This window comes from Chenopodium album, chromosome 3 (genome assembly GCF_948465745.1).
Source record: "Chenopodium album chromosome 3, dcCheAlbu1.1, whole genome shotgun sequence".
NCBI classification, from domain to species: domain Eukaryota; kingdom Viridiplantae; phylum Streptophyta; class Magnoliopsida; order Caryophyllales; family Amaranthaceae; genus Chenopodium; species Chenopodium album.
In genome coordinates this window covers 10513693-10527855 of record NC_137836.1, presented here as the reverse complement: position 1 = coordinate 10527855, position 14163 = coordinate 10513693, and the positions used below count along the sequence as shown (strand labels likewise).

At 36.7% G+C, this 14163-nt stretch overlaps 1 protein-coding gene across 1 annotated transcript; it reads right to left on the bottom strand.

Moving 5' to 3' along the window:
• Positions 1-608: 608 nt before the first annotated feature.
• On the bottom strand, positions 609-14123 carry LOC145623824 (uncharacterized). Its single transcript, XM_081676699.1, has 6 exons — positions 13702-14123; positions 12325-12907; positions 11923-12233; positions 1601-1648; positions 1073-1503; positions 609-926 (listed from the first exon to the last, which is right to left on the bottom strand). Exons 1-6 carry the CDS (start codon positions 13975-13977, stop codon positions 872-874), a joined length of 1704 nt encoding a protein of 567 aa, XP_081532825.1. The 5' UTR covers positions 13978-14123; the 3' UTR covers positions 609-871.
• Between the last annotated feature and the right edge of the window lie 40 nt (positions 14124-14163).

Below are 14163 nucleotides of genomic sequence, written 5' to 3'. Positions count from 1 at the left end.
GAAGTTTCATCACAAGTAACTCATGATTTGCATTTAAGATCCTCAGCTAAGTTTTTCTTGAAACAATATTGGTCATTATGCCATCATGGAGAACCAGCCTTACGGAAAACTCTATAATTGTAATAATCTTTTATTCTTTAAAAATGCACTGATAACTCAGATTATTTAGAGGCATTATTGATTAAATTAGACATAAAGGTAAAAAATATATGTGCAGAGAGTAATCCGAAGTAATGCAAATCCGAATCACGAAGAGCACAGATCTTTTCAATACAAACTCTCGAAAATTAAACATACTACCTCCGCTACACGTTATGCGCAACGATTTGACATAAAGTAGAGAGGGAAAATGTCTAATCGTTGCACATAACGTGTAACGGAGGTAGTAGTAAAAAAGGAATAATAATTAGATAAATTCCTAATATATAATGATAAGCTGTACCTATGTTCAACCAACTCGGATCAAAGTTTGTAGATTCCTGTCAAAAGCCTTCAGTACTTTCCACAAATTAGGGAAAAGAAAAAAATTATTGTCAGTCAATAGGGAACGGAGTTGATTAGACTGTTCAGTAATTCTCTCGTGAAGAATCAAAATTCGGAGGTTGATATCAACCCCATTAAGGAAAAGACCTAGATTAACAGAAAAGCGAATAATACAGTTGACAATGTATAACAGAGATGCGTGTACTCTTTAAGACAAAACCATTCCTTTTAAAGAAAAGCAAAGCAATAGTAGACAAAATTTAGATCAATGTCATTAACAAATCAATAAGGTTGGTTGCAATATGGTACATTAATTCTCTTTTCATAATCGACAAGGTATCAACAAAACAGAACCCATCAACAACTGCCTCAAGATTCGCAATAAAGTTCAGAATCGTTCAAGGGCCTTTCCTTTGGAGCTACAGCTCCGGTCAAGGTTTTCCCTGCACAATAAAAGAATGCATCGAATCCCACACCATCCCACCCAACATCAGATCGAGCAACAGACAAGATTTTTAGAGTATAATAAGAAATTTAGAATGGTTAGGTTTGGAAGAAAGTTTTGCTCCAGCACAGAGTAGTTTCCTACCTGGATGAACCAATTACAGCCGCTTTTGAAGGTTTAGGAGAGGATAAAGGTTGTTTGCTCGGTTTTAAGTCTGTACTGATAGCAATACTCCCCATGCCTTTCTCCATCGCTTCTCTATCATCCTTTTCTTTCTCCGTTTTATCTAGAGCAGTAGAATCCACTGCCTGACTTTCAGGTGGCGAAGGCTCTACACGAGGAATGCCTCCAGCAATCCATGGATGAGAAAGGCATTGACCAGCAGAAGGACGCTTGTCAGGAACAAAATCAAGAATGGGAACTAGAAATTCTGCAAGTTCATTTGCATCTTGTTCATTGAACTCATACTTCTCAACAAGGACCTTGTTTAATGGCCAAAATCGAAGCCGACGTATGTGTCGCAAGTCTCCATATCTGTTGAAGAAGTCCCGAGAATAACGTCCCCCTAATGCAATCTGGAAATGATTCATGGTAAAATTCACAGCTTAGGAGCAAATGCCTTGAAAAATTTACTGTAAAACATTCCCTGAAAACACTAAAATATATTATTACCTTGCGCGGCATCATTCCCAAGAGCTCCATCATTAAAGCTAAGTGATCCTGAAGAAAAATGTGTCAAGACTAGCTCATACTTATGTATCAACTCATTAGATATATGAAGAGTAAAAACTACAGGCATCACCAGTGTTAAAGATGTGCGCACGAGGTATAATAAATAAGAATTACTTTACAATAGCCACAAATATGTTTTAAAATGTTGAGAAGAATTCACAAGGGATGCACATCTATTAATATTGGGATACCTCACTGATATTTGTAAACACTTTAATTACAAGTGTGCTAAACAGCACTCACGCACTAGCACACTCACACTTGCTAGCTTAAACTTAAGTCACTCATACATACATCACAACTACTAACACTTGCTTAGCTGTACTTATACAGTGCTAATCTACTAAAGTCAGCTAAGGCTTTGTAGTGACACCCAACAACTAATCAAAAACACGTCTACCTATTATACGCATGCTATCTAGATTTTTCTAAAGCTAGCCACATGCCAACCTAATGACAATAAGATGAATGTGGCCTCTATATATATTCTTTCAAGACTTGCGGAGGTGAACAGCTTATTTGCTGCTTAGGTAGATTATTCTAGATTTTCTTTCTCACTCTTTTCTATTACTTTCGAACATGCTCAGCAAAATATCAAAACCTATCACTACAAAAACTGCAGTGGTTAGTGAGTACTATTACCACACAACAATATCAATTATCAAGTAAAAGAAATTAAAAGGGACAGGTAGTTAAATATTGTGTGTAGATTATTTCATAACAGAAAGCCTGCAAATTAACATATGTATTTCACTAATCTATAAAAAATGGAGAAGAATAAAGCCTAAGAATCAACAATAACCAGCTAAGATGAGAAATGAGGTTTTGGCCTTTGGGGATATGCTAGGACCTTAACCAGTTAGGCAACTACAATAACTGAGATAAAACATTCCAGAAATTCAACTAACCAATAACTTGTTAAAAATTATTTTAAAATTACTACAGGGGCAACTCATGGCACGTAGGCATCCCTTAAATGATATAATTGTTACTCATGGTCCGGTTTATAATTGTTACTTAAAAATTATCAACTCATGGTCCTGTTTATAATTATCAACTCATGGTCCTGTTTATAATTGTTACTTAAATATTACTTATACAATCCAAAAGGTCTGCTGCATTTTCTCAACAAATGTCACAGCCACTTTCTGAAAAGGATATGGAAGAATTGCAATCTACTTTGCCTCCGGATAAGAAGCTAAAAGCAGGGGGGAGCATTTGAGACTTAGAGACTTTATGTAATTTTATGAATTATTTGTTATATGTAATTTATGTAGTTTTTGTGATTGATATTTTCAGATTTTATGTAATAATTAAATTATGCAACACAAAACAGGTCCATGTGCAGGTCCATATGCATCCAACAGGTTATTTATTAAACAAAAAATAAATAAAATGCACAAAACAGGTCTTTTCAGGTCTGGACCTGACCCGGACCTGTAGAATCAGGTCTGGTCTCCGGTCCTTGAAATTTGCTGATTCAGGTCCCGGTCCAAACAGGTCCGGTCCGGTTTTGGACCGGTGTACAGCCCTACTAGTAGCACGCATAGGCATTAAGGCCAAGGTTTAAACCCACAAAATGGTCCTACTTATAAAATCATTTTGTCAATAAGCAGCTAATGGAATCCATTTGACAACGCCTCATAGCCGCAAGTGTTGAAACTTCGCACGAGTCAATCAAATTGAAGTGAATAAATCAAATCCACAAGGTTATCAATCCAAAGTTACACGCAAACAAGAAAGCTCGTCCATTTCTCTAAAAGCATCCACCTCAAAAAAAGAAAATCTAGAAGAAAAGGCTATTAAGGACAAAAACTAGATTAACAGAAAATTGACCATATGCAAAAAGCTAATCTTTAGTCTTAATTGTTCTTACAAGAGGATCCTATAAAGTATCTGACAGCAGGAACCTATGTTAATCAAACATATCATTTCACTTCAATCACCCATAATTTAGGAGCAAATGCATGGAACTTTTTTCTGACACTTGTGACAAACTAGACAAACCCCCACACTATGTACCCAAGTCTGAGACTGAATAACAAAGGTTGGAAGTGACCCTGATACATTAGTAAAGCAGGATACCCAATGACTTGTTAGAATTTGAAAGACCACCCTTGACAACACAAAGTCTACGCTCCAGGCCACTATGAGAGTAAAATTATACCTTAATCATTTGTCCCAGCCATTTTCCCGAAAAAGAAAATGAAACACCAGTGCAATGATACAGTGGAAACTGAATCAATCCTTAGTCAAATTATGAAAAGTTCCTGTACTGCAGCCATAAGCAGCAAACTACATTAACCTTTTGTATTAGAGACAATGATCGGACCACCCAAACGACCAATATGCTTTATCAGAGAAAGGGGAAGCAAGCCAACAACCAGCCACACCACAGGTGGAGGAGACACAAGTGGCACAAGAGGACAAACCCAATTAATGTTCTGATTTTCTTAACAGAAGGGTACAAACAAGTAGTGGAGCAGCATTGGAATGTGGAATGAGACAAAAACAATTAAATGTCAGTTAGCTTTTGTAGTCTTGCTTTGTGTATATAAGGAATGTTTTGATAGTTGGAGAGACATGTGATTAGACTAGTGTATTTGAGATTTTACCCACAGGATACTTCTTTGGAGAGTTGTAACCTAAAGATACTAAATCAGTCAATCAAACTACAATCTTTTGCTGGCTGAATCTCTTTGTTCTCTTTTATATTTGTGTGTTTGTGTTGTGGGTTGTTGAGTCTGTGACGCTTTTACCGTTTTAGAAAGCAGTTGGCCCAGATGAAATTCCTACTAAGGTTGAGGGATGTCTCGGGTAGGTTGGAACTAATTGGCTAGCAGATTTATTCAACAAAGATCTGGAGGCAAGATTAGAGAAAGAGCACCTTATACTAATTTATTTAAAAAAAAAAAGGGGGGGGGGGGGGGGGATGATTAGGTCTACTCAATCTGTTGAAGCAATTAAGCTTATGGACCATACCATGAAGTTGTGGGAGAGAGTGATAGAGCATAAATTGAGAAGATGTAAAGTATTTTAGAGAACCAATCAGGTTGTATACCAGAGCATTGTACCATGGAAACTTTACATTTGATAAGGAAAATGAAGATATTACTTTAGGTTGAGGAAGAAAGATTTATAGAAGATTCTCATTGACCAGGAGAGGGCTTATGATAAGGTGCTAAGTGACGTTATCTGGTGGGCATTGATTAAGAAGCCTTATTTCTTGTAAATATGTTTGGAGAAGTGAAAACAAATTCAAGGGCTTTTGCTGGAATTATGAAGGAGTTTCCTATCACCATTGAACTACATCAAAGAACCTACACAAGACCCTTCTTCTTTACAGCAATTTTAGTATTCTCCCTCTCTCCAAAAAATGATTTTACAATTTCTTTTTCATTCACTCCAAATTAAAGTTTTTTACACTTTTATTTTGAAAAATGCCTCACTGTTATTTTAATACATCTCTTTCCACTTAAAGAAATTTAGAGCTTCACTCTCGCTCACATTCAATAAATAAAAAAAAATTAAAAAATTAAAAAAAAATTAAATAAAAAAAAAACCTTCTATCTACTATAAAATTAATTTTCAATAAAATAATACCCCCTTAGCTTCCTTCATGTCGACTTTTCCAATAAATAACAATTGATAACCAAAAATTTAGGAAAAATTAGAAAAAAATAATCCCAACTTTCATAAATTTTGCTAGAATAATTGGGATTATTATGGAACAATCCGAACTTTGGGGGGTCTTCTTTTTCTTCAATCCCAAACCGGTCAACAAAAGTCAATGACCTATTATATCATATCAATTGACACGTGTCAAGCCCCTGATTGGTCCCAAAAATAATAATAATAAAAAAAAAAAACAAAACAAAAAACCCAAAAATCACCAACCACCAGCCAGCCTCCCCTTACCCCACCGCCACCCTAACCACCACCTCAACGCCCATCCTGCCACCCCTTTGTCGCCGGCCAGCCGCTTGAAGCAACCTCCACCGCGTCGCCGCCTTCCTCCCTCCCCGAAACACCCGCCATTCCCCACGAAACCACCACTTCGAAACCCCAAATCCACCAACGGAACTCCTCCCCAATGCCAAAAACCCTCAATCATTCCTCCCACCACCCGAAAACCTAAGAGGCTAGGGTTTTCGACGGTGGGGATAAGTTTTAGGGGGTTTTCGGGAGTGGGAGAGGAGTTTTTGGGGGTTTTGGAAGAAAAGGAAGGGGAAACCGGCGAGTAGAGAATGAGAAACCGGTGTAGGGGGAGAGGGAAGGGGAAACCAGCGCAGGGGAAGGGGAATTAGCCCCGCCGTTTAGGGTTAGGCGAGTGGTTGTTGGGGTTGGCCGGTGGTTTTTGGGGTTTGCTGGTGGCTGGGATTTTGGGTTTGGTTGGGTTTTTTTAAAAAAAAAATTATAAATTGTTTTAGCCAATTCAGTTATGACACGTGTCACTTTAAAAAAAATAACCCATTCAACCGGTCATCGGTTTTTGGGATTGAAGAAAAAGAGGAACCCCTAAAATTCGGATTATTTCAAAATAATCCAAAGTTGGGATTATTCTAGCAAAATTGATGAAAGTTGGGATTTTTATTTCTAATTTTTCCAAAAATTTATCACCTACAATTGTGTGTTGTGATAAGTGCCAAAACTAATCTAAAATAGAAGAAATAGATGAATCAACAACCATGGTGTATGTTGGTTGTTGATGAAATAGTATTAGTGGACAAGAATAGAATTGGGATTAATTCTAAATGAGAGCTATGGAGGCAAAAGATGGAATCTTAAAAGTTTAAGTAGGAGCAAAGCTGAGTTTATGGAATGTCTTTTTACATCGAGTCATGTAAGGATGCAGTAACATTGGATGGTAAGGAATTGTCAAGAGAGAATGTTTAAAGTTAGATTCTACGGAGGAATGGATGTATATACTAGATGTGACTCACAATGGTCTAGATGGCACAAATGGAGAGGGTGTTGAGTAACCTTAATATACCTTTAAGGATAAATAATATTCAATAGATTAGTATGAGTCATCTAGAAGGGATCATATTAATAAGATGGGACTCATGGGAGTGGTTGAAATACTTATGTTGAGATGAATGCACAGAGACACCTAAAGGGATAAAATTAGGACAAATATATTCATAAGAAAGTTGGATTAGCATTGAAAATAAATCCAGGGAGAACAAAGATGACTTTGAAGGAGTAAAATGAAAAAATTGGACTATAAGCATAAAGCACTTGATACAGGTCATGGAAGGAGAGGATCTTGGTTAACAATAGCAAGAGACGAATTCTTGGTTCATGTAGCCAACGCCTTAATTGAGATTAAGGCTCTAATACTGTTATTGTTGTATATGTTTATAATAGATATAATTTTTTTTACTTTGGAATATGAGGTTTAAATAACCATAATAAAGTTTCAAATTCCCCCTTATTCGGAAGAAAACTACTGCTCGCAAGGCAACAGCAACAATAAGTATCAGCCATATCTAACAAGCAATAAAATCATTGCATGCTCAATGGAGCCACAAAGAACACAATAGTACAACAATTAAAGTTGCTGTATATCCCAGTGTTTGAAAAAGCGCGCCTAAGGTGCTGAGACGCAAGGCGTTAGAGGTCATGCGCTTTTTATGGTCTAGGTGAGGCAACTTCAATGAGGCACAGCTAAGGCGCGCCAAGGTGCAGCCTGAGGCGCACAAAGAGTTTTTTTTCGGAATTTTTGTATTGCTTATTATATGCGCCTCACTTCAATGAGACACACCGAGGCAAACCTTAGGCGCAAGGTACTTCGAAACACCTTGGTGCGCCTTGAGCCTTTTTATACATTGGTATATCCAAGTCAGATAGCATCTCCAAGGATCAATATGTGGATAAATATTTAATAAAAACCACCCTCTCCAAACAGATTTTAGGCAAGAATCAAGAGTGAGCCCTTTCAATTCCCTCCTTGGGATGAAGCATTGATCCCCCCCCCCCCCCAGTGGGACACTTGAGGAAAGGAATAAAATATCTAATAATTAAATCTCGAAAAACAATCATTCGTACCCATCAAAACACACCATAAGATCGCCCAAAATTATTCTCATACAAGCTCCATACTCCCTATCCTTCTTTGAACCAGTATATTCAGGGTGCTCCACATTGAAATTCAAATTTCTTCTCTTAAAAAAAAAAAAAAAACCAAGTTTTCTCGTATAATAAGTTGCAGCTTACAGATAGGATAGTTTGCATATTTAAGTGACTTAAGTCACCTATACACATTAAGCATACTATGTGCAATAACATTATTTGGCAATCAAATATAAAAGTATCCTTGTACAGAAATCCAAATATGAGCCTTCATCTAATGAGAGACTTAAATATGAGGTATCAGCTATCCCTGTATAAGTAACAACTACCATGAGGTATCAAGTATCCCTATACAGAAATCTAAATATGAGCCTTCATCTAATGAGAGACTCTACCAAGCAATCTGATTTTGCATTGTTCCTTATTCCCAACAAAAGAGAACATCCTTAAATTTGTCATTATCATAAAAATAAATAAATAAAAATAAAAAATAAAATAAAATAACCAACAAATAGAAGATATCTAGACCAATGTTGCAAGGAACGGGATTCGATTCGAAACGTGGTACGGAAACGAATACGCGGAACGCTACCCGTGGTGAATCCGGTACGATTGGGTACGAAATAGTAAATTAATAAAAAAAATATAGGTGATTTTTATTAATAGATTTTATATTAGAAATTAAAATAAACACAAGTATATAATAACTCCTCCAAAAATATGTATTTAGGTGAGTGGATTGCTAAAAAATTAGAGTATATAAAATAGAAGGCCCAAGTTGCTCATTAAAAAAAGGCCCAGTTGTTGATAGAGGTTTAAGCCCATTTACCAATTGAAACAAAACCCTAGCTGCCACCCTAGTAAAATGTTACTGCTAGGGATGGCAATGGATCTGGACACGACCCGGATCCGTGGATCCAGATCCGTTTTTCACGAATCTGGGTCTTCAAATTTTGGACCCGACGGATCCGGGTCGGATCCGGGTCCTGCTGACAAAAACAAATCTGGATCTGGGTCTAGGACCTAGACCCGGATCCAGATCCGTGGACCCGTTTTTTTATTTTTCCTATTAAAAAAAAATTAAATTGTTTGTTTCTTTATTAAAAATGTTGATAATTTTAGTAATGATAAAAATTAACCCTTTTAAGAGAAGAATTTTGGAAGCTTATATTATATATACCATCGTTGTTTTTTCACTAGCTCATACTGTATTTAACATCGTATTTTTTTTGTTGTTTATAATTTTAATTCAAAATATGAGTGTATAAGTTGGTTAATTTGGGGTAGAACTTAATAGCCAACAACATAAGTTTGAAATAAATTTTTTGACCCGAACATTACATTTATTGCAAAAAATTAGACAAAATATATTGGACCCGTTTTGGACCCGACGGATCCGGATCCGGGTCTTCATTTTCTAGACCCGACGGATCCGGATCCGGGTCTTCATTTTCTAGACCCGTTGCCATCCCTAGTTACTGCTATGTAAAACATGAGAGAGGAGATAGAAAAAAATCAGAAAATTTTCAAAAATTAAATAAGCAATGCACGTGAAAGAAGGAAGAGAGAGAATATTGCACTGCAAATGTCGGGAAACAACCCATTAGAAGTCGCAGAGGGAGAACAACCGTCTTCGATCAGCCACAACTAGGAGTCGCCACCTTCAGCGTTCTGGTTCGCGACCACTAGCGACTCAGTTCGCGTTTGTTCCGCGTTCCGGTTCACACGAATCAGTTCGCGATTCGTGGCACCGTACCGCGTTCCTTGTAACGTTGATCTAGACTGGGAATGAATGAAGCACTACAACCACATGTGAATAATTTTGGCTTACCCAATGTAATAAAAGCCTCTAGGAGCAATGAGGCGATATTGTGCCTCTTTGAAATGAGGCACACAATATAAAACCAATTACGTGCACCTCTTTGAATGCACCTCGCCTAGAAAAAAAGGTGTTATACCCTAATCGCCTAGCACCTCATGCGCTCCTTTTCATACACTACCCAGACAGCTCCTTCTAGAAAATTCAAAGAGTTTGGGGGGGGGGGGGGGGGGACTACCCTTTCCCCATATCCATAAGATTTCCTAGGTAAGTTAAACCCTGCAATCTTATTAAATATGGCTAGGATAGTGATCCTAGAATACTAGATGTCAGGCAAGAACCAAATTTCAAATACTATTGTTCCCGTGCATTATAGGAAAAGGAAATAGAAGCCTAAGAAATACTAAGTAAGCAACTTAAGTACAAGCGTACCACTTTGAAATACTTCAATAAATTATTAATCAAAACTGCATTTCCTGTCTTCTTTTTAAGAATATTGATTTCTTAACATGACGTTTCCTTCCTACTTCCTCAGATTTAATTTACTTGACCTATAGCCTTTTGGCACCCAGCTAAAGGAAGGGATTGATAAAAAATAAACATACTCTAAATAAAAATAAATTAATACCATAAAACCCCCAATATATCCCTTTTATTGAATTTTGTGTGTGTGTGTGTGTGTGTGTATTAAGAACATTGTTTATCTTTTCTCTAATTTCTTCCTTAAACTGCTTGCCATATAGGTCAAGTAAAAAGACACGAAGGAAGTACATGATATACTTAAATTCACATGCCTTAACTTCACTAACACTAATAACTTTCTGCCCTCTATTTCACTATATTCTTTGCTAAATTCACATCCCTTACCTTCACTAAAGTTAACACTATTATGCCTTCTATTTCACTATATTCATTGCCTTCCCCTAATCTTCTCCTAGATTTCGGCCCACTCACTGCATAGTGTACTATGGGTACACATTTCCTAAAAAGTTACAAGTCTAATAACTGCCCCAAAAGAAGGCAAACCACCTTAATTATTAAAAATGAAAAAAAATAAATAAAGAGAGGCTACTATGTATAGCTAACATAGTGTAAGAGGTGAGAAGAAAAAACTACATACACAATATAAGGTAAGTTTTTTTTGAAGAGGTGCAAGAAAACCATCCCATAGGGTGCGTGGTTAGTAGATTCTGGATACGATTCTAAACATTGAGCAAATGGGTAAAACAGAATTGAATTTTAGATATTGTGTTTTTGGTGTTTCTATTATTGTTACATGAAGCCATCAACTGATCAACTACCCTACCTCAAAAAGAAGGAAGAAGATAAAGAACTGCAGGGGGAGGGGTTGGGGGGAAGCAGTATCTTTATGGTGGAAACCAAATAGAAAACAAAGAAATGAGAGGTTATTTATTATAATAGTTACTGAGTTAGTACATCCATGGATAATATTCACAGAATGAGCATAAAGTGCACTTCAAACATATTCACAGGCCTCTAATCAACCATAATGAGATTGATGACACTAACACAAGGATACCATCACTGAAGCTCTCACAACTCCACTATGTTTTAACAAGATTCAGATTCTCTCTTGTGGTATCAAGTGAGAAGTAGAAGATAAAATCCAGAGACTTCATAAGGGAAGCGAATAGTGGTCTACTAGCAATGTGGCAAGGTGCAGAACTTGTGGCAAAAGAGAGCGGAAAAGGAAAAGATGACTAGAAATCATAATTACAAGGAACAGATCCAAAAATTGGGCATAGAAGATAGAAAAGAAACCAGAAACAAAGTTATATAAGGAAGGAAGATCTAGCCATAAGCAATTACAGGTGGGTGCAAGTCAGATGCTAGAAAACGAGGATTGTGCTAGGTTACGACAGCATAACACAGAGTTAACTCAATCCCAAAATAATACATACAATACATGTTTACAAGCCAGGAACTATATGATAGACAGGCTATATGGCTTATCACATACCTTCTTATGTCCTCTAACAAAGTTATCATCAGATTAACTAGACCAAACACATGTGTACACAATCAACTTTATGATTTTAATCTAATATCAATCTGCTAGATGTAGGAATGCAGAGTAAATATTGGTTGTTAATGACTACTGACCTAAACAATACAGAATTGGAATCATGAAACAACCACTCTTTAATGTAGGAAATGCAGAAAGAGTTTAAAAATACAAATATTATTAGACACTATGCAACGAGCCCACAGCCACCTCCAGTGACTCTAAATATTTTCTAAATAATATTAAGAATACATTTGTCATAGTTTATATAATCATTCTCTAGTAGCCATAATTGATAAAGCAGCAAAGATATAATGATATAAAGTTAAAAAAGAAACATACCTCGTCTCTGTCGTAATTGTCACCGCTATGAGGATCAAAGAGAACATCACCAGTTGCGAGCTCAAAACAAATGCAAGCAAAGGACCACATGTCAGCAAAGGTAGAATATTTTGATCCAAGGATCACTTCAGGACACCTGTACTGCCTGGTCTGAATATCATTTGTAAACTGTTTGTAAGTCCAGCAAGCATTTCCAAAGTCGACCAATTTGCATTTGAGGTCCACAGACTCCAAAAGTTTCCGCCTTGTTGATCGGCTCCCTCTCTTATGAACTGAACTTCCTCCACTTGTCCTCTTCACACCATCGACATCTGATGATCTAACCACAGTGTTAGAATATTCAATTGAACTTTCATGCAATCCCTATTTGAAACTTTTACAATGATTAGAACTATACACCACCTGATGCATCAGGATCTTGCTCGGATTCAGCAGCAGCTTCCTTCCCAGCACACCCTTGAGCTGCACGTTTCGCCTTTCTCCGAATCTTTTTCTTTTGATTCTTTGTCAAATCTCCATTCGACAACTTACTATCCTTTGTGCTACTAGACTCATAAATAGTTTTGTCCTTGGTATTAGGAAGAATAAGAGGAGCACCAGTTTTTCTAGGGTCCTTAGATGAGTCTATCACCGACAACAACAAAATGTTTTCTGGCTTTAAATCAGTGTGTATGATAGACAGCTGCTTATGCAAATAATCCAAGCCAACTAGAATATGATAACATATCTCTTTCACCTTAGCTAGAGGCATCCCACGATAGTCTGAATACTTAATTAGTGTCAAAAGATTGTCCCCCAAATACTCAAACACCATACACACATGCTGTCCATTTGGACCGGAATGTTTGAAGTGATCCAAAAGCTTCACAACACACTTCTTATCATCTGGATCACCATCAGCAATCTGTTTCAAAATCGTTATCTCATCCATTGCTGCTTCTGTGTAATGTTGCGCACTTTTTTGCACTTTCAATGCTACATATCGCTAATTCATAAAAACAAACAAAAAAATGAAAACAAAGCAAAGAAGAAAACAGAATAACATAAACCTCCTACCCAGCATTTTCAATAAAATTTGAGTGTTAACATAATGTAGACAGAAGGAATGGAAATCAGTACATAACAATAATCCCAACAAACTTACAGACAACATTTCAAAAGAAACCTAATGGTAACTACCACAGCCTAATCTTCCGTCAACAGTAATAACGACAGCAGAATACATTCCACTCTTCTTTTCAAACTCAACTTTCTCATACTTGTGATACTCCCATTGACCATTGCCACACACCGACAGTGCATTCATGAACTACTCAGAAAACAGACAACACGAAGTACAGAAGCTTACACAAACAAACCGCGTCAATAAAATAGTATACAGGTGCAAAACCTACATCCTCATTACATTTATCAACGGTTTTTGCTAGAACTATAACATAATTTCAAAATCAACCAAAAAAAAAAATTAAAAATCGAAATTACTAATAAGATAGCCAAAAAGGGAAAAATACAAACCTCCTCAGTAGAACAATTTTTACAAATATTTTCCCAAACATTTCACAGAAAACAAACGAATACAACATACTGAGTCCCATAACATTATCAATAAGATAATGCAAGCTTCCACAAACAAATTAATCAACAAAATGATCAATCAAACACCAAAAACAAGGTCAAAAACTCAAATTCAAACAAAAACAATCCAGATCAAAAAATCTAAATTAATTTTGCAATCAAAAATAGAAATTAATCAACACAACAAAAAAATTGGAGAAATACCGAGTGTTTGGTATCCCAAGCAAGCCAAACGGTGGAGAAATGGCCCCAACCAAGCTTACTCTGAACAACATAAGCTCCATTTTTGAAGGAATCGCCGATTCGAACAGCATGATAACCTCCTCTTCTATAATCATCTTTACCTTCGTCTTCCGACGTATAATCGCTTCCACTTTCGCTTACTTCGTCTTCTTCCTCTTCTTCAACCGCCGGTTCTTTCTCTCTCAGCTCCGCTTTCTCCGCCGTGACCGCCACCGTGGATTTTCGCCGGCTGTCCATTTCCGGTGAGTTTTCCGATCTGAAGGGAGGTAAGGTATATAGTCTTTGTTTGTCAGAGAGGATGGGAAAAAAGAATGAATTAGTTGTTGAACCTTTTGACCCTTTTGATGATTGGGTTTTTTTTTTTGTTCTTTCGGGTTTATTTGTTCTTTATCATATCATATGTTTTTTTTTTTTTTTTTTTTT

What these genes read in the sequence shown, in the direction of transcription:
- LOC145623824 (XM_081676699.1), bottom strand. Translation starts at nt 13,977, where the DNA reads ATGGACAGCCGGCGAAAATCCACGGTGGCGGTCACGGCGGAGAAAGCG. An exon ending in ACAATTACGACAGAGACGAG is followed by an intron (nt 1,649 to 11,922) that starts GTATGTTTCTTT and finishes ATTTTTCTTCAG; the next exon opens with GATCACTTAGCTTTAATGAT. An exon ending in GCTGTAATTGGTTCATCCAG is followed by an intron (nt 927 to 1,072) that starts GTAGGAAACTAC and finishes TTTATTGTGCAG; the next exon opens with GGAAAACCTTGACCGGAGCT.